Here is a 20,533-nt window from a genome sequence, read left to right as displayed (position 1 = left end):
TCATCTCATTGTCATCTTTGGAAAGGTCAAATTTAACACGAGTTAGTCTCCGTATAAACACACCCAATTGTATTCCAATGTTTATTTTCAAGTGATACAAATACCGTACGTGTACGTTAAAACAAAGACTCAGAGAGCCCGATTTTCCTCTGGTGTCATACAAACCAGATAACCAAACAAAAGTGGTTCTGATTTTTCTTCTGCACAAATGGGCTAATGCTAAATGCGTTAAATAAATGCTTCAATATCACCGCCAACTCTACCGGTAAATCTTTCCTCAAGGAAATTTGGGGGAAATTATTGACGCGGGGATTACATTGAGCTCAACCATCAAAGTTGTAAACGGATTTGAATGTTTTGAAAGTGCAGTGAAATTTCTTCATTGCTGAGATAAATGCCAGCTCTCATCTATTTGAAAGACTGTTCGTTTCAGATGCTCTGACACAATGACACATTGCATGTATAAAAGTGTAGATTGTAGATCTCCTAATAGCTATAAAAGTACTAACTGTTATTGTAGACGTAGAATGTTGTTAGAATTGTTTACGATTGAGCAAAAAAACGCAGACTCATTCCAGATGCATGACTTGATTGTAGCACATTGACTCAATCACAATGAAATGAACTGAAATCAATCACAAGTGAATGTGTCTAACCCGCTGTACCCTCTTGTCTCTTTTCTCCTCACCCCTGCTCACCTTGATTCTCTTCACTCACATTTATTTTCCTGTTTTTTACCTTCTTTGACTTTCTTTCACTCTGATAACCATCGACAACGTCCCCCATCGGCTTCTACCTCACCTCCTCCCCCAACACAACTCCCCCTCCTGCTCTCCACAGGACAAGTCGTCTCAAGCCCTGAGCCTGTCAAACGTGGCCGGGGTCTTCTACATCCTCGTGGGCGGCCTGGGCCTCGCCATGCTTGTGGCGTTGGTCGAGTTCTGCTACAAGTCGCGGGCCGAAGCCAAACGCATGAAGGTGGACCTTAGCCCCCCCCACTGCCCCAGCCCCTCCCCAAGCACCCAGAATCTAGCCACTTATAGGGAGGGGTACAACGTGTACGGCTCCGAGGGGGTCAAGATCTAGGGGTAGGATTTAGAGGCTGCCGTCTAGGTGGGGTCACGATGGTGGTGGTGGTCATCATGGTGGTGCTGTAGTTTGTTGTTTATGTTCATGCCAGAGCCTGTCAACACGGAACCGTGTTGTTATTCATGTGGTCATGAGTACGTGCGGTCAAGCATTGTGGAACCAATGATGATATAGTTTCTTAATGAAAACTTCTTTTGGTTATTTGTTTATTATTGACCGAAAATTTTGAAATATGTTTGGTTTGTTGTTATCCATCTGCTAGATTTGGTTCCACCGTCTTTGCCTGCAAAACAATTCTAATGACATGACAGTGGTGGTGATGCTCATAGCTAATGGCATAACTAGACAACTGCATTGTACTCTTCACTTATAATTAACAAAACAACAGAGCAGGGATGCACAACTCCATTCACACATGCCGTTATGTAAAACCAACAATTTTCTTGTCGAGCGTTGCGGTACAATGGAAGTGCATGTTTTGTTTAACAGCGAGGGCAATGAACCATATTAATGTTGAAATTCACTCACTATCGGCAATAGGGTTTTCGTACTTCTTCCAAGTAATTATTGAAGAAATGTGGCATTTGCAATAAAAAATGCACCTAAACATATGCAATCATAAATAAAAGAAAATTAGATTTCACCATTATATCAAACTCACATTAACACTTCCAGACAATTTGGCGTCCTCAGTGAACCTAACATGCATGTTTCTGGAATGTGGGAGGAAACGGGAGCAAATCCATGCAAGCGTCAGGAGAGCATGCAAAATCTACAAAGCCACGTTTCGGACCCTTAAAGTTTTGAGACTATTTATTGCTTTGTTACGCAACATGTTGAAGATTTTAGACCGATCTTGGCTGTTCCTCGTTAAAATATGATGGCTTCCAGCTAGAAATTAATTATCTTCAGTGTAGGCACCAGCTTTCATCAGTTATTTTCTCACTTTCGCCACTAATGTGATAGAAATCACACCAAGGAAATCCATGTGAGATATTCCTCACATTTAAAACGACTCCACACGATCCGCGAGTATCACCAGGCTATGTAAAAAACTTCAAGTACATTAGAACAACTAATTCAGAAGGGGAACGTTAGCACCTTATGACAACGTAAAGTACTTGTGATCCCCATTCAACCAAATCTGCAAAAACAACTTGTTAATCGTTCATACTGTAAAAGTGGAGCTGTGCATCCCTGTGGTGGACGGACCAAAGAGGTGCTTTTGCCTCATCCAGCCCCGACAACTTCAAAACAGCCCAGCGTTGCTGCAGGGAAAAAAAATGATCAACAAACACTTCATGTAGCACAGCTGCTTAATGATGTTGAAAAATGCCATTTAAATGAAGTCAAATAAATTTAAAAATAAACACACTGATTTAATGAGCGCACAGCAAACTGTATTGTTTGGGCTGTGTTACTACAGTCAGAAAGAAGGCATGTTCAAAAACATCATGGAGTAGTCTGTCCATATGAAGTGCCCCCCCCCCGCCCTACTCCGAGCAGTATAGTCACTTACTCCCTCTCTATAAATCGGAATCCTTGAAATAAAGTCTCACTTTCCTGCTTTCCTTTGTCGTTCTCAAATCCTCACCTTCTAAAAATGATCCCTGCCCACTTTTGGAATCACTTAAAGCCACAACCGACCAAACCTCCCTCACCTCACCCAAAACCGCATGGTCACCATAAAATGCAGATGTCTAAAACACAAATCTTCTGTTTGTTGATGTGTTGCCTGCTTTTACCTTTTGCATTGATCAACGATGCCGGCACTTAATGCAGTGATTGCCCTTTTGTGTGATCCATGGTTTGGGGGTGCATTTACACCAGGAGTTCCAGAGTTTGTTTGTTTGTTTGTTTGTTTTCCCACCCCACAAAAAGCTGAATGACAGCCCCCTACTGTATAAATATAAAAAGAAAATCCTAATTAATCAGTACAAATCAGTCAATTTTTTTTTTGTTTCAAGAAAATGCATCAATAAATCTTTTTATAACAGGGTTGATTGGAAAATCTTCAAGCATAGTCAGCATTAAGCAGCTTTTAATATAATAATAAATCACGCCAAAAATCAACCATTTTCTAAAATGAAGTTGCATTTGCATTTTTTTTTTTGTAAGTACAGGAAAATAGTTAAAAAATTTCAAGAGGGCAAATTCATCCAACCGTAATGCCAATTTTCCAGTGCACTGACTCTACTTGGCCAACCAAGTTCTACTTCCAAGTTACACTTTTCCATTGTCAAAGACAGGTACTATGGGGTACTACTCTTTTTAGTACCTGGCCAGCCAACGTTCCAGGCCAACTACAGTATATGGATAAAATAAATGTCTGTTAGCGGCTCATTATCAGATTCAACTTGATCCGGCTGCTTTATTATATTTCAGTGTCAGCAGCAGTCCATTTAGTTACTTCTTTGTCAGTGCTGCTCAACAACTATTACATGAAAATACAACGATCACACACGAAGGTGAGTGAAGCCAGATAGAGTTTAGCCGAGGCGACTTGATGTGACTGCACCTTCCCAACTTTGTACTTACAATCATACTGTGGTTTCCAAGTAATATGCGTGAAAAGCCATGCATGATTATGTCAAATGCATGCATGTGTGTTTTTCAAGAAATGGCTGCACTTATGGTTCAGTTTTTACATTCACACTTAACCTCTTTCCTGTTCTTCCTCATCCAGCTGTCTTTTTCTGAAGCCATGCGAAACAAGGCCCGTCTGTCCATCACAGGAAGTGTGGGGGAGAACGGCCGCGTTTTAACGCCAGACTGCCCTAAAGCCGTGCACACTGGCCATGCCACCCTCCGACACCCTGGCCTTGCAGTGGTCTCCTCCGGACTGCCCTGAAAACCAAAAAAGATCCGCTGTGCCTTAGTGACACACCAACATGCAGACTCACATTGAAGGATCACGTCCATAATCATCACTTTATCCTCCGATGCCATACATTTTTACATCTTTTCCCGCTGCCTCTGACTTATTGTACTTAAGAAAGTGGAATAGAGGAAATGGGAAATCGCATCGTGAACATTGCTATAGTTGGCTGCAGCATACTTTTTAATTTTGGAGGATTAATTCATACAAACTGATACTAAACGCTGAGCTATAACCACAATCTTGATGATGAAGAAAACCCTCTCATTTTGTCTTCATTGGACAGTCTCGGCCAATAAACAGCACCCCTCAACAGCGCCTTACAAAGACAAACGTTTATGTTGATCATATCGTCACGGCTATTGTCATCTTGCCTGCAAAGTGCCAGGTGTATCCTCCTAGAAGACCAGAAAACTGTAAGCTTGAATTTTTTGGGACAATACAGACTTTGCCATGGAAATTCATATATGGAAGACAACGCTTACTTTTCATGCAGAATGAGTTCTTGCCCTATGCAGCAGGGCAGACAGCCACTACGAAACAGACAAAACCTCCACATTGCGGTATGTGTGGCCTATGTGGGCCCTAAAATACAAACCCCAATTCCAATGAAGTTGGGATGTTGTGTGAATAAAAACAAAATACACTGATTTTCACATACTTGAACTTATATCCAATGAAATGCATCACAAACAGAAGTTATTTCATCTTCAAACTGATTAACTTTGTTGTTGTTTTTGCTATAGTCATGCGATGTTCACTTATTTTTAATGGGATGCCTGCAACAAGTTCCAAAAAGCTTTGTCGGTGGAATTCTTTCCCATTCTTGCTTGATATACAACTTCAATTGCGCAACAGCCCGGCACCGATTAGTTAGACATGCCATATGATTATAAATGCTGACTTTTGAACTTTGCGCTGATCACAATCCAGATGGTCTTTCTCCTTTTTGGTTTGAAATGTGGACTCATCAGACCACAGCACACATTTTCACTTCGGATCAGTGCATCTGAGAAAAGCTCTGGACCGGAGAAGTCACGTATGTTTCTGGGTTTTGTTTATATATGGCTTTCACTTTGCATGGTAGAGTTTTAAATTACATTGGCCAAGACTGACAATGGTTTGCTAAAGTGCTCATGAAAGTGCCCACGTGGCAATATTCTTTTCTACCTTAATTGTCAGAGTCTTTTGTTGTCCCTGTCCCAGCTTTCTTTGAAATGTGCTGCAGGCATTAAATTGAAATCAAGAAAAAAAAATCAATAGCATTCATCAGTTTGAACATTGGATATCTTGTCTTTTTGGTGAATTAATTGGACATGGGTTGAAAAATATTTGCAAATCCTTGTATTCTGTTTTTATTTAGATTTTACACAATGTTCAAACTTCATTGGATTCGGAGTTGTACATATGGGTTTGTAACAAATCAGTAGTCCTTCATCAATAGTTTAATGACTTACAAAGTAGAAATATGACGAAAACAAAACAATATTGATGGTTCAGTTGTATGTACAGAGATGCAAAGGAACAACTAAACATGGGAAGATGTCAAATGAGCACACAAGATTCATCTGTGGGACCTTATCGACGTTTGCAAATGACCAAAGCGATTCTAAATTTGATCCACAAACTTTAATGTAGTTTTCGATTTATGCTCATGTTTTGTTCTGACAACTCGCGACTGTAGAGTGTGATGACCAGAACATGACAATCTTCTAGACAGAAATTTAGCGGCTGATGGAATGGATGTATTTTCAGTTCAGTGGCTACACTCTTCAGAGAACCACGATGCCAAGTGGCTACATGTTGCCATTGCTACTGTCAAAAAATTTAACAGAATTTTTCCTCTACCAATACCTAGTGTTATAGCCAAATGTTCCTCTCTTCCTGTGTACTTGGTGCCACCTTGTTGAAAAAAGTTTCAGGATAATAAGAATCTCCAGGTGTGGCTGGTCACACACGATAATAGCAATGTATCCTCCAAAAACAGTAGTGGAGCTGATATTTGGTCCGCATTGAAGGATCCTTCAAATTATGGCACGTTTTGATCGATCTTTAAATGCAGGATGCATTGAATTGCGACACACTTAAAGAGCCAATAAACGAAACGCAAGGAAGACCACGAATCAGTAAAGACTGTGATGTATCAGTTGTAATGGTTGTGAATGGACTTGCTCTCGAGTGTTTCAGTGTGTCATATGTATCAACAAATCACAAAGTCATGCTACTTAAATGTACAAATTAATCTTTGCACATTTGCAAACAACTGAGTGTCCCAATGTAGTCGCCCAGGTTGCAAATTCTTCATCGATAATGTGAAAGCTTTGATTAATCTGAACCGTATCAACATGTAGTCTAAATCTTTTTCTCTCGGGTAATAAAAAGTCAGTTCAAGGTGTTATGGAAGGATCATATCGGAAAGTTTGCTTTTTAAAACTGTTGTAAATAACGTGTAGCAAAACTCACAATGTCTTTTTTAAACATGTGAGATAAGAATTCATTGCAATAATGAGTACAAACTAAAATTGCCACTACTTGTAATTAAGATCAAATTGTTTTTATACATCTACATATTATATATGTAAATATATAGCTATACAAAAACAAATGAATATCTATATATACACATATATGTAAAAAATAATCTATGGAGAATATGGATCGGATTGTCAGAGGCCATGGCATACACTCTGTTATATGGCTTTTTTTATATATATATATATATAACTTGATGATATTAATATGCCACAGTTTTTGTGTGTCCCACCCAACACTGAAAGCGCATCTGGCACTCCCACATACACAAAGAGATGCACACACAAACATACAGATACAGAGACACAGGGTCTGGTACTAAAGTTGATTTAATAGTTTCACATGACACCAGTCATGCTCATTGAAATAATAGTGTGACAAATCTGAAAAGAAAAAAAATTGATTTAGGTTTCTCTGCCACATTGGGGAAATAAATATATATCCATGAGAATAATAATGCTCAGTGACGAAGTTTACTTATTTAAATAGCAAACTACGTGAGACTGATTCAACAGTGCTTATGCTGCAGCAATGCAGTCCATTTTGCATCAATAGCAGATTCAACATATCCACACAATCTTGCAGAATTCTTAATAATCATCTTGTGCCCATCATTATCAAATAGGATATTTCGGAGAATACACCCAAAATGTCCCCAAAAAAATTACTGAATCTTTTGTTAAAATGTCTGACTTTCAGTTGTTCCAATTTATGATAGTAATGAATCATTTCCTAAAGTAAACTCATGGCCCCGTGGGTTGATGCCATACTAAACTCAGCAAATGTCCTCCATCCCATATTTTTACTTCAGTTACATCACTGTAAGACACAAATACTGTATCTGCAAATCCCCACATACAAGACTTTTGAAAAAGTGACAAATAACTCAATTAGCACAAATTAAGAGCATACAAGTGAATTGATATTTTGAGGCAATCCAAGTTCCTTCTCTCCTTCATTTTTGCTCTGGTGCCCACCTACCAGCCACATTTAGTAATTCATTTGAAATCTGGCTTTCACAATGTTAACTTAAATGTCACCGTGTAGCAATTCTGCATCAAATACATGTGAGCAGAATTCAGTCAGGCACAGATGAAAGTGATTATTAAAAAAAAACAAAAAAAGTTGGTGTTTACACAATGAAAGGGGCTGGGGAACATTTTCAGCCTGGAATTGTACTGTATGTATGCAAGAAAGAGAATTTTACAATAGATATTCTATATATTGATACTAGATCAATAACCTTGTTCATTTCATGCTTCAACCACAAAAAAAGCTGTCTGCTGGGCTGACATGTCAGCATGACAGATCTTTAGTTTTTGCTTTTACATTTATTTTTTTCTAGTAAACATTAAAGCTGAACATTCTCTTTGTGTGTTTATTTTTCTGCTGCACTGCAAACAGACACGCTCACACTGCATAGAAGGGTTGTAACTGAACTGAGTAGATTGACACCTGAAACTAAATAGTTTCCTCTGTAACAGATTTACTAAAAACTAACTAACTAACACTTTTGGAGCAACACGAAATGCACGCAAGTTAAATGGGGGGGACTAAGTGAGCAATCTATGTCGTGCATATGAGACAGGGTTATGAAGTTAAAATGATACCAAAACCTTATTAACACACAAAACAAGATTTACTCACACCATACGATTCACAAACCAAGTGTGTTTTCCAAATGACTCATTCGCAAACTAATGCATTTTGTTCACATGAGAAATGTAGCTATCAAACAAATACATCCTGCCTTCTAAACAATTACAGCATGTTTTACACAAAATATCCTTCAACTTCAAAAACAGAACAAGCCTAAGTTAGTTACAGAAAAAAAAATCCTCCACGTACAAAAAAAAGCAATTCTATAAACAAGTGAAAAGGGTCATGTGACTTTTGGGACTAATTTTCCGCCTTGCAGATCCACACAAGAATGCCAATTGATCCATACGAAAAGGCTCATACTACTGACTGTAATTCACACTCCACAACAGTAGGTGGTGCTGTTGAATCTTTTTTTTCCCTTTCAATCATTATTCAAGTCCGCCAACAGGAGAACATTTGTTTTTTTCACCAGAAACGACTACAAACTCACCTGCTTCTTAAGGAGGATGTTTTAGGTGAATTTATTATGGGCAAAACAAAATACATAAGTTTGTGAATCATTTTTTTGAATATGCAAAACACACTAAGTTTATGAATTTGGGGGGGGAAAAAATCAATTGGGGCTCTCTCGAATACCTGTTTGTCCTCGCAAACTGGCGTCACAACAGATGAGCTCCATCTAATACTGTTGGACCTTCTCACGAGAGAAACCACGTGTGTCTTGTTTTTTTTAATTCACTTATTAATTATCTTCACCCCTGAGGCCCCAAGTACAGCCATTTGCTAAATACTCACATTATTTTTTTAAAAGACATTTATTATTTATGAAAACTTTTACAAACTACCATAGTGGCGCCACCCTTTCTGACGGTCCTGTTGTCGAACCGAGCCTGTGTTGAAAAGCAGGAACATTTTGTATTTCGTAAAGCCACTATAATAGAAACAAAAAAACTATAAAAAGCCTCTTACTATCAACGAACTTTATTCTCACCTCATAGTGCTGTTCAACCGAAACCTGCATCGGTAGGTGAAGTCCGCGGAAAATGTTCTCCGTTGCCGCGACCCGTAATGCACTACTCATGCTAAGCTACTGGAAGATCGTAACTGTAACAAGCTTCATGTTTGTTGAGCGTTTGTACTTAAAAAGATGTGTTGGGACAGTTGGATAATGCTTAGAAAAATAAATAGATTTAAAAAAAACTTGCTTTGCAAAGTGGGGGGAGGTGGTAGCCCTCAAGTGTGAATGGCAGACTACTCTTCATTGACCATTTGTTCGGGGAAGCCAACATTTACTACGCTAAATAAAGTTTGTTAGTTAGTTTGTTAGTCTTTAGACTGTTATTCACAAACCCACATCTTGGAAAAAATAAGTTGATGAAAAGAAAAGCTAAAAATAACATCAGCCATATCTACACATCTTGTTGTTGTTTTTTTAATCTAATCTACTCAATAATAGTGAACTAAAATACTTGATTGAACAGTTTCGTCAGCAATAGCCATGATTGAGTAGCCTGAAGTTCATAACTCATTGAACAGTATGTCCTTTCATCTTAGAAAATGTTGGGTTTCGTCAGGGTTTGAAAACCATTGCGAACATATTTGCAACTAGCTTTTCTTCTTGCAAAAAGTTGCCTTGCAGCTAACGTAGCGTAGAGAGCCATCTGCCGACAAAAAACAAGTTAGCACACTTGTACAGTTGTTCTGAGTTACAAACGGCTGGTGTTATGTTGCTTTGTATAAAAAAGGTTTACTTCTCGCGAACGAGTGCTAAACAGCCGTTGTATAAAGCTGAGATGTTCCCTGTATTTGTAATTTTCTTCTTGGTGTATTTCTAAAAATAAACAAAATGGGATTGGAATGACTTGAAATTCCATTCCTTCTGCCAGGCAGTTGCACACTCCTTTGGTTCATCAATAAATATCAACAAGCACACAAAAAAACGTGTTGATTTTATCCAAGTTGTTCAGTAGCAATTGAAGTTGAAAGTAATTCAAAGGAAAAGTGTTTGGTTGGTGTAACCCCGACTCCCAACCAATTTGTGTGCAAGTGCCTCGGTTCCACAACAAAAGCGCCGTATCTCACCTTGATGTAGAATATTAGCTAAAAGCTGTGCTGTCAATGGACAAAACTTCAGTATCACTAGGTAGACGTGAAGTTGAAGCATTTGCTAAATAATGAGCGCATGTTTTTTTTGCATTAGGAATTTGCTTAGAGTCTTCAATAAAAATGTAAAGATAAAATGTTGTACTTAATTACTTCGTTTTTCTGCAGTCATTCTAGCTTCAGAATAGATGAAGCTTAATTAATAGTGCCATCTGCTGGTTTCTCCCAAGAAGCTAAAGAGAGTTTATCATGGACACACCTTTTCCTTTTCTCCCCATGCAGCCATGCATCTTTGGCTGATAAAATCTTCAATCCAAAGCTTTGTGACCTCAACATCGACACTTAAACCTGATGACTTTGACGATTACTTTAAAGACAACGTTCACATTATGTTATCTTGTGAAAAATATCTCAAACCCTTAAAATATTGCTTGCACATCGATCTTACGAGATGGGGTGACCAAATGCCCTTTAAAAATCCTTGACGGATTATAATGTTCCCGCGGTAACAGCTGAAATGTCTCTTTCAAAGAGCATTTATTTTTTTAAAGGTTTCGCATACTAAATCTAGGTTTTCTTATGTCTATTTTTTTAACTGAGTTTTCAGAGGAAGAAAAAAACATTTAGAATACTTGTTTTCAAAAAGGTACATGCATGAGACAACAAAATACTTCATCTAATTTAAGTTTATTTCTGGGGGAAAAAGATTGGTAGGTCCTTCAAGACGTGTTATTTATTTCACGATCACCATTTTTACATGCGTGCATGCCATTAGCAAATGTCTATGCAGGTAATAGCCGTTTTTGTCTGAATGGGGTTTCCGACCTTCATTGTCTCACTCGTGCCGCGGGTCCAGCCTATAGCAGGTGACTTTGAGCAAAAGACAGGGTACCACCTGGACAGGTCGCCAGCCAATCACAGGATACATATACAGTACAGTAAATCGACTCCCAACCATACACACCTACGGACAATTTAGAGTCTTCAGTGACCCTAGCGGACTTGTAATCGATGCACTTTGCTATACAGATTTCCCACATAAAAAATACTTCATTAGGTAAGAAATTTTCCTAGAAAAAACTAGATCAATGCCAAGGTATTAATATACGTTATTTGTGGCAGCATTTTGTGCAACTGTGGTACCTAATTTTACTATAAGGTTTTCAGTTGCGTGCATTGATTTATCCTCAGTTTCTTAAACTTAAGCCTCCTTGAAATGCTGACATCTCTCAGTCAAGATGTATGTATTGCTTTTTGTGGCATTTTAAGGGTGTTCAGAAAGAGGACAAAAAGTCACAATCAGATGAGTTTTTAGGAAATAAGGGTAGGATAGGTTTCACAACAAGAAAATGCCAATAATGTTTGTGAATGTGTTAATTGTGTACTGCGATTACGCGACTGCTGTACCCCACAGAACAACTCACAAAAATTCAATAGGTCTCAAGACATTGCAGCCACAGCTTTGACATGTATTTCGTTACACAGTAGAAACAACAATTTTAGTAGTAATAATAACAAACATATGCCCCAAAACAAAAATAAATAAATACATACATACATACATACATACATAATTTTAACTTATTTAAGTTAAAATTTTACTCACAGAGAATGCTGGGTCTATCACCTTTCACTTTGGAATTGCAATGATTTGCAAAAGTTTATCTGTGCGTCGTCTCATTTTTAAAAACTTTAGTTTACTAGCACCATGCAGACTATTTCTGGAGTAGGTTTTAACCCACTTCATAACATACTCTTTTGAGTAAAGACAAGCAATTTTGCTTGAGCGCTTGGTGGCTCCATGAGAGTTAAATGTGCTTCCTTTGACCAACATACTACCAATAATAAGACTGACTGACAAGAAATTCGCCTTTCAATTACCTATTGTAAGTTTGTACGTCACTTAATTGTAATTTTTAAGAGAGCTTAATATTTACAATTTTTTACGAGCATTTGAAAGCATCATTTAGTTTTGGTGTGTCCTATTGGTCAATCATCCCAGCGCCTCATGACATCTTTAGGTCTCCCCGTATACTTCCGGAAACGCGTGGTGTCAGTAGCTAAAATGTAAACAAAGCGCCTCCTGCTCCTGTACTTCATTTTACCTTACAATACTATTGAAACGAGAGACGCTTTGCCCCGCTGTGGAATACCAGTGACATCACAATTATTGCTCACAGTAGCACATCTAACAATCTCTAGTGCACAATGCTAATGTTAGCAATCTAACAACCTCCGACGCTCACAACTTGTGGTCGAGCAGTCCAGATGTCAGAGGCTGGCGAGCGGATGGGTTCTGTTCGCTGGGCTTTTCGCTGCGGGTCCTGGACTCCTGACAGGGCTGACTGGCTGTTTGCTGCTCGCTGTGTTCAGTCGGAGGAGAAAGATCGAATAGGAAAGTTTGTGTTCGCTAAAGATGCCAAATCAGCCATGGTGAGCTTGTGCTAAACTAATTGTTAGCGCCATTTCCACTGTTATTCACGTGTGGAATAAACGCCTTCGTGTGTCAGGCTGGCAGGTTGCTGCTCAGGAAGTTCGTATGCGAGAGGATGCACATTCCCTGGGCTCATATCCGCCTGAAACGATCTCCAAGAGGAAAGCCGTACCTGGCTGCACCACTTCAAGTTCGTGATTATTACTTTTGTACTACTATGGGACGGACATAAAAAAAAAAAAAAACCTTGTCACTCTGTTAGCCAACACCATTAACTAATTCTCTTCAATAAGGCCATGAAAGGGGCATATCTTTTTTTTCTCCTAATGTATTGCATCCTTATAATTGATGCTCCCTTCCATGTTGATGGAGTCCCTGTTTGTTTCAAGGTCTCAACCAACACACATGGCCGGCTTCATTATTTGATCCACTTTACTTTCAGTGTCAATATATTTAAGTTATTTTTTCTTAGAATTGGATCATTAAAATAAATGCCTTTTTTTCATTCATCTCACGTAATAAGTGGTTTAATGTATTCTGTATAAGTAATACAAATGCAAATATTGTTACAATAAAATAATTTCACATAATACAAAACACATTTTTAGTCAAATAAACATGTTTACATAGATATTTTATTGTGCACGTGGCACATTGCGAGACACCGCCTTACAGCACAGAGGTTCAGGGTTTGTGTTGAGTAGTGCTGCTTCATTATGAAAAAAATAATTAATATAATAATTGTTTTCTACAGTTATGCCAATTTTTCTAACAATTGAGTGTAATAATCAGAATCTAAATTGAATTTTGAATAATTGCTCTTTTTTGGAGTTTGGATGTACTCCCCGTGCCTGCATGGGTTTTCTCCGGATACTCCGATTTCCTCCCACATTCCAAAAACATGCATGGCAGGTTGATTGGACACTCTCAATTACCCCTAGGTGTGAGTGTGAGTGCGAGTGGTTGTGCGTCTTTGTGTGCCCTGTGATTGGAATGTAGCCAGTTCATGATGTGCCCCACCAACTGCCCGAAGACGGTTGGGATGGACTCCTGCACACCCGCGACCCTCATGAGGAAAAGCAGCTCAGATAATGGTTAGATGTATTTAAATCTAAAATAACCTGGCATTTTAAAACTTGAATGTGGCCCTTTCAAAATCCTGGTCGTGATTGTCCAAAGGTGTAAATGTGAATAATAATGTTTGTTCATTTTGCTTGACGACCAGTCTAGTGGTGTACCTTGCATAGCCTCAAACTGAACATTATTACTTCTCAAAGGCAGAATATTCCATACAGCACTTGTTTTGCATCACATTAAATTGTGCAAGTGGTCATGTTGTGGCTGGTCGGTGTGTATACTGTTCATGTAATTGATCAACATCCTGTCAAAATCCATTTACTCACCTTCTCTTTTAGACTATACATGGCCCTCTGTTGTCAACATAAGAGACGCGCATAATTACAACAATGATGTTCTATGTGCATTTGTCCAGGTCAGCCCAGATTCTGGAACAGAATCTCAGACCTGGAGCTTTAACATCTCCCACCAGGGCAACTATGCGGTGCTTGCTGCTGAGAAGGGGATGCAAGTTGGGGTTGACGTCATGAAGACAGCCATGCCTGGTCAATTATGAAGCTAGCAGCCAAATTTGAACTTGCGTTAATTCCTCGTTCTTCAGAACTTAACATCTGCTCTCAAAACCTTCAAGAGCTCTGCACATATTCATAAGAATGATAAACATAATAGTTACTGTGCATAGTATTACATAGTGCTTGTGTCTTAAAATTTTGCCACTGGGTGTCACTGTTGTACCATCGAGGAAAAAAAATACAGGCCAACTCTTTGCATGTGAGAGATGGAGCTGGAGTGCAGTAATGATGTTTGTCTACCTCTTCACATTTGAAACAACACTCATCTCACGTCGTTTTTGGCCTTCATTAACCTCCACTCTGTCGTATGTTTTTCCATACTTCTTTCCCTCCATCTCTTCCTCTGTTCAGGTAGCAACACTGTGCCCGAGTTCTTCCGCATCATGACTCGTCAATTCACGCCGTACGAGTGGAGCGTCATCAAGTCGGCGGGCTCCGAGCAACATCAGCTCGCTGTGTTCTACCGCCACTGGGTAACCATGGCAACCGTACAACCTTGTTGTCACATTGCATCGCCGTTATGTCCTGCAGGGGGTGTTCGGTTTATGCGTTTGTGGGAACGAAGCTGAATGTTACTTCCCTCTTCTCTCCCTCTCACTTATTCACACACGCACGTGCGCTTACACGCGCACACACACACACGCACACGCGTGCGCACACACAGAGATGGAACAGTTATGGTAAGCAAAACTGTGAGATTGAGAGGGTGGCACAGAGACGTCAAGCTCTGATGTCATCATCACACCTTTGACTAATGTCAGAGCTCAATGGTTGCCATAGCAATTACCCCTGTAATTCTGTCGTGGCTCATTGGCTATGGAATAGGGTTTGCGCGCGCGCGCACACACACACACACACACACATAGAACCATATGTAGAGAAACAATGAATCTTTTGGATATGCACTCCTTAACTTGTCATTTTTGTAGATGACCATCTGTTGCTGTGCATAATACACCGTTAATATTTGTCACTATCAATGTGATTTATTTATGCTTCAAATTTTTATCCGTCGAAGAGAAATACGTTTTCACTCTGCTGGATATATTTGTGTTTGTTTTATAGAGCACCGACATGCAGGCATGCAAGAAGAGATTTTATAGTGATGGAATGTACACATTTAGCAGTAATCTTACAGCAACGTTCATTGAGTGTACTGAGATTTTTCTTTCGTCTCAAGGCCCTGAAGGAGAGTTTCATCAAGGCCATTGGCACAGGACTGGGTCTCAATCTGCAAAGGCTGGAGTTTCATCTGTCCTCTGAAGCTCTCACGCAGGCCCACGTGCTCTGCCAGACCACAATGCACCTGGATGAAGAGGAAGAGGAAGACTGGCTGTTTGAAGTGAGTATGTGTGTAGGAGGAGCTACTGCGGGTGGGTAAGAATTGGATAAAGTTGACTTTTTAGACAAGTGCATAATTTAATGCATCTTGACCTTTGTATTAATTTTTTAACTCTTTTCTTAGGTGGAATACGCTATAGAAATAAAGATGTATGTTACGAGCTGTTACGTTTCATATCTGGATGTGAAGCTGACACTTTATTCAAGTGTTTGCTTTTTGAAAGTCAAAACTCAGCATCTTTTTACAGAGATGCCAACTGTTATTGCTTGTCCGTATTTCGTTACAAAGTCCCTGAAAGTTACCTCTTTAAGCCCGTAACAGTGATTGTTAGGGGTATTTTTTAAATCTTAAAAATAATACTAAATCATGGGTCACATTGCTGGCGGCATGGTGGGGGACTGGGTAGCACGATGGCCTCACAGTGCAGAGGTCGTGGGATCAATTCCAGCTACGGCCTTTCAGTCAGGAGTTGGCTTATTCTCCCCGTGCCTATGTGGGTTTTCTCCGGGTTAACATGCGTGTTTTGTAAATGTGGGAGGATTTCCGAGTACCTGGAGAAAAGGGCTCCGCTCTCCAAAGCAATATAACAAATAATTAAATTAAATATATCAATTAAATTAATTAAAGCTTGAATAATTAAATAAAAAATAAATATGATTTATAAAATAAGTTTAGACCTTGAACAATATTTTCCAGGCACTAAGACGGTCCTGGATAAAATCAGATTGTTCCAAACATGGTGGAGGCAACACTTGGAATGACTGAGTGTAAAGGCATGAGGTCAACAAACGTAACACCTGCGCCTCAGTGGGTTTCCTAATGGAAGCGTCCACTCTGTGAATCCCAGGTGGTCTCACGCTGCTGAGATTTAGAGCAATGTCCAAGAGAAAGAGAGGCGCTCGATCAAAGCAGTGAAAATGTCAGTTTCAGTTGTTCTTCACCGCTCTTATTTGTATTCCATGTCCTCATACTCGTTTGTTTTCTCATCATCTGCTCTCACCTCGCTTTGATGTCCTCCTTCAGTATCGCCCTCTGTGATGTTATCTTTGGCCCTCCTCTCGCTCTTCGCCTACAAACACACCGGCAGAAAAATTAGCATGTGACCTCTAAAAGGTTACCAGCAGTCTAAAAAGAGCAGCGCGTCTCTTTCGTCACGTCCTTTCCCTCGAGGGGTACCCGAAGCTTAATGCAGTTCTAGTGTCAAGGTTTTCTCACAAGGGAGTAGCAGCTCACTCACATTCATTTTTCAGCTATATGTTTTCATATGTATTGATTTTTCTTTTGGATTTCTTTTTGTGTTGTTACTGTTCAATACTTCCATCACGGAAATAATCTATATTTTTAGAATGTGGGTGTTCACATCCCTTTTAGACTGGCTGATAACTATCAAGGTCAGTCTTTTGTTGTGTTTTTTAGGTAGGTAGCTAAATAGAGTGTAATATTAATAAATTGTCTTCATATTATGATGCATGTCATTTTGATCTTGTTTGTCTGTGCGCATACAGGAGAGCTTACTTGACGCCGACCATCAAGTTGCTGTCGCATTGGGACACTCTACAGTACGTATTATGCATTGCCCGTGTTATTTTTAAATTATCTTATTAATGAGCAGCCAGCAGTTGCCAAATTGTAAAACTTGTTCTAAGATATTGTTACATTTTGCAAGTGGTCAGATTGTCATGCTCATCATTTTTCATGTCCCCTTTCAGAATCGTACCTCATCTCTTCCTCCACCCGCCGCTTTCACACTGCTGACGTTCACTGACCTCATCACGTCAGCGTCTCCTCTGACAGATGAAGACCCCGCCTACTGGGAAAGCTTCAAAATGAAGGCCGAAGCACCTTTGAGACAGACAGACAAACAATCCGTTCCCCGTTCACTTTGACACATTGCTCTGACATTCAGAGCGTAGTATTGTCACGCTTGACAAATTACAGTGTTCGCCAGGCTTAGTCACCAATTTAGACAAGCAAAACGTGCACACTGCATTTCACACAAATGCGCAAGTTGAGTGTCCAGTTAACTAAACCATTTCAAGTGTGCTTTATGCTATATTGTATACTCGTCTTCAATCACACATATCAAGTGAAATGTGATTTACATTATGCAAATATGCTGTTCTAAAAATTTTATTAACATGGACTTTATCTTAATTAACAGCGCACGTGCCTGCTTCAACACCATCAGAATGTTTGAATTATTCAAGGCACTAAGTACAGTATTGCCTTGGCATGTTCAAGAATTTACTTGGAATTTTTTTCATCTTTCGGACGTGTGTGGTATCTTTGAAAAATCAATGAACGTAGGATGCTACACTCTGTCCATTATGGGATGGACGTGGGTGTCGACAACAATATTTACTCAATGTTAAATTGCTACCAGATGTGCCTTAAATTAGCCACTGTTGGACTCCATCACCCCCAACTTGAAAGGATTCAAGTCAGAAGAGATTCTTCCATAAATGGATTCATAGGTCCTATTGAAATAAATTGTAACCTTAGCACAATGTCACTGCAGAAATGGAGACTCAGATCACATTTTCAAATCTTCTCCAGTTTTACTCATGCAAATTTTATCTTTGGTTTCCTGCCCTGCTGACAAGGTTAACATGTAGTGTGGCCTTTTCTTTCTGAAGCGAGCCGTTCTATGAAGTGCACAAAATTGCGACTTCAGCTTTCCGTGGTTGCAATTTTTATAGTTATTGTTAGCTAATTTAAAATCTGTTATGTTTTGTTGGCTCATGCAGGATCAGTTGTGGCTTCAGTCCTCACAATTCTGACAGAATTGAGCTTGCCGCACAGCTTTGTCCAATGATTTATTTTTCTTGAGCAGTAAGCAAGTGAAAAAAGGACAGTTTTATGTGCAGCTGTTTTTTTTTTTTTTATATCTCCATTGCATTCGTCTGCTTGAGTGCAGACCGTGAGTACTTTTGCCATCTCTAAAGAGTGATTTTTCTTCCCTCCCCAATCAGATCAGTGAATCGCCGGGCCCAAAATTTCTAAATGTCAAACTTATTCAATATTTTTAATCTTACCACGGATTTCAGCCGAGCAAATGTTTCTGTGATCGTGACGTCATAGCGTGTCTGCCTGCGTAAATGTTATGCTCATAATTTACATCAGCAAGCCACCTTTTCTGGCGGATGGCATTATAAGAGGTTGAAGGTCAAATTGTACACACTCCTTCCCCTTTAACTCATTCAATCCATAAGACATACATATATGTTTTCAAAAATGTAGTCCCTGCCTCCCAAAGACGTATTTATACGTCTTAGCCTTTTTTTTTTTTTTTTGCGTCATAACTCCGTGTTTTTATAGCATTAGAACACAGTATTCTGTTGGCCTCGCAAAATCAGTCAAAATCCAGAAAAACGCGGGAATTGAGGCGTTTCCTCTCGTGAAAAATTCTGGCATTAAATGAGTTAAAAGAAGGGCAAACATGCACATGATTACAGAGGCGGAAGAGAACCAATTCAATACATCTGCTTCATTTTAGAGTCTACTCTGAAAAGAAATTGGCCACCCTGACTCAAGATTTTAATTGTGTCATTTAGATAAATGAGGTAACCAAAACATTACACGCAGCTCTCAGCGTGCTGCAGTGCAATTGTGCATCATTGTAAACTCCAACCACGAAAATAAACATATTCAATTGGTAATTATTCAAAATCAAGCATTAGTATCGTTTTAAAACCATATTTGTTATAGTGTCGTTATACTGTACAAGTCGTCATATTGTTTGGACTAGGCTGTCTATAAACCATGCCATTGTTTGAACTTTGAAACATTACTTTGCAAAAAATGTATTAATAAGTGACCTAATGACAAACTCACACAATGTACTAGAAAAGTAATTACTGGAGAGAAAACAAGGGAATGCTTCCTCATTCTTGCTTGTGTAAAATTAAAATAAATTTAAAAAATCGGTCCGATGGTACAAAATGAAACATAAATGGTAATAATCAAAAATAAGGTTTTGCCCATCTCCCACTGAAATAAAAAACACTGTGAGTGTCTGGTTTAATCACCTAAGCATTCTCTGATCATTGACAAACATATATTCATGGGAGCTACGGACATTTTGTCATCTAAAGTGAGGATATCATTTCATATAAAATAATAAAATATCAATTTAAATATTCCACTTATTCATGAAATTTGACACAAACTTGGATCACCCTCTTACAACCACTCAAAAATGCAAACCTTGTCAATTTGTTTATTAAATATGGCAATTCTCTTTACAATTAAATAATATATTTGCAAAATAATGGTTAATATGATTTTTGCTCCTCAACCACAGCGTGTAGCGTCGGCACATCGGAGCTGTGTCACCTTCATCTTAACACGTGATTGCAAGCTATTGTCTGTGAGCGTTTGTTTAATATAGTTCAGGCAGCATGAGGTCAAATGTCAGTTAAATCTTGTTGTCAGGTTTTGCACATTATCATTGTGATAAATATTTTAGGTGATAAAATACTGTGTTCCCAAAGGTATTGGCGTTTGTAGCAAGAATAAATTAATCAATAACTTCCCGTTCTGGGTCTATGGTTGATCCGGTCTTCACCATCACTTCCTTATGTGCTGGAATCACAAAGCCAATGAAAAACAAAGCACTTTTAGCAACTGTAGATGCTCTCTGAGTCAAAGTCCCTGGAGATTGCTGGTGGGTGTGGAACGTGTCCTCCTAATGAATAGACGGTTCACTGTACCACTTTTTTAGTTTCTGCAGCAACAGGGTTAATCCATGCTGTTGAGATGGACCACAATCCACCAAAATGGCCCGGAAATCATCCTTTTTCCCATGTTCAGACAATCTTTCAGGTCAGAGGCTATACTGAAATGGAGATTAAAGCCATGGCCCGGAAATCATCCATGTCTGCAGACAGAGATAATTGTGTTTC

At 39.1% G+C, this 20,533-nt stretch overlaps 2 protein-coding genes across 7 annotated transcripts in view; both read left to right on the top strand.

The window, feature by feature from the left end:
- Nucleotides 1-7,868, top strand: part of gria4a (glutamate receptor, ionotropic, AMPA 4a) — a 110,046-nt gene extending 102,178 nt beyond the window's left edge. For 2 of the 6 annotated variants that reach the window (XM_088301025.1, XM_088301023.1), the window contains exons 17-18: nt 841-978; nt 3,776-7,868. In XM_088301025.1, the coding sequence (XP_088157151.1) occupies nt 841-978; nt 3,776-3,940 (303 nt within the window). In that variant the 3' untranslated portion in view covers nt 3,941-7,868. Of the gene's footprint in view, nt 1-840; nt 1,114-3,775 lie in introns of those variants that run through there. The other 4 variants (XM_088301026.1, XM_088301028.1, XM_088301027.1 and 1 more) reach the window with 3 other exon arrangements.
- A 4,351-nt stretch (nt 7,869-12,219) lies between these two features.
- On the top strand, nt 12,220-20,164 carry aasdhppt (aminoadipate-semialdehyde dehydrogenase-phosphopantetheinyl transferase). Its single transcript, XM_088301298.1, has 7 exons — nt 12,220-12,637; nt 12,715-12,828; nt 14,131-14,260; nt 14,639-14,760; nt 15,468-15,629; nt 17,135-17,188; nt 17,339-20,164. Exons 1-7 carry the CDS (start codon nt 12,473-12,475, stop codon nt 17,513-17,515), a joined length of 924 nt encoding a protein of 307 aa, XP_088157424.1. The 5' UTR covers nt 12,220-12,472; the 3' UTR covers nt 17,516-20,164.
- The last annotated feature ends 369 nt before the right edge of the window (nt 20,165-20,533 follow it).

The sequence above is a fragment of the Idiotropiscis lumnitzeri genome, chromosome 7, assembly GCF_059441095.1.
Source record: "Idiotropiscis lumnitzeri isolate Australia: NSW breed Sydney's pygmy pipehorse chromosome 7, RoL_Ilum_1.0, whole genome shotgun sequence".
Classification (NCBI taxonomy): domain Eukaryota; kingdom Metazoa; phylum Chordata; class Actinopteri; order Syngnathiformes; family Syngnathidae; genus Idiotropiscis; species Idiotropiscis lumnitzeri.
Note: the sequence above shows the minus strand (reverse complement) of the source record. Positions and strands in the feature narration are given on the sequence as shown.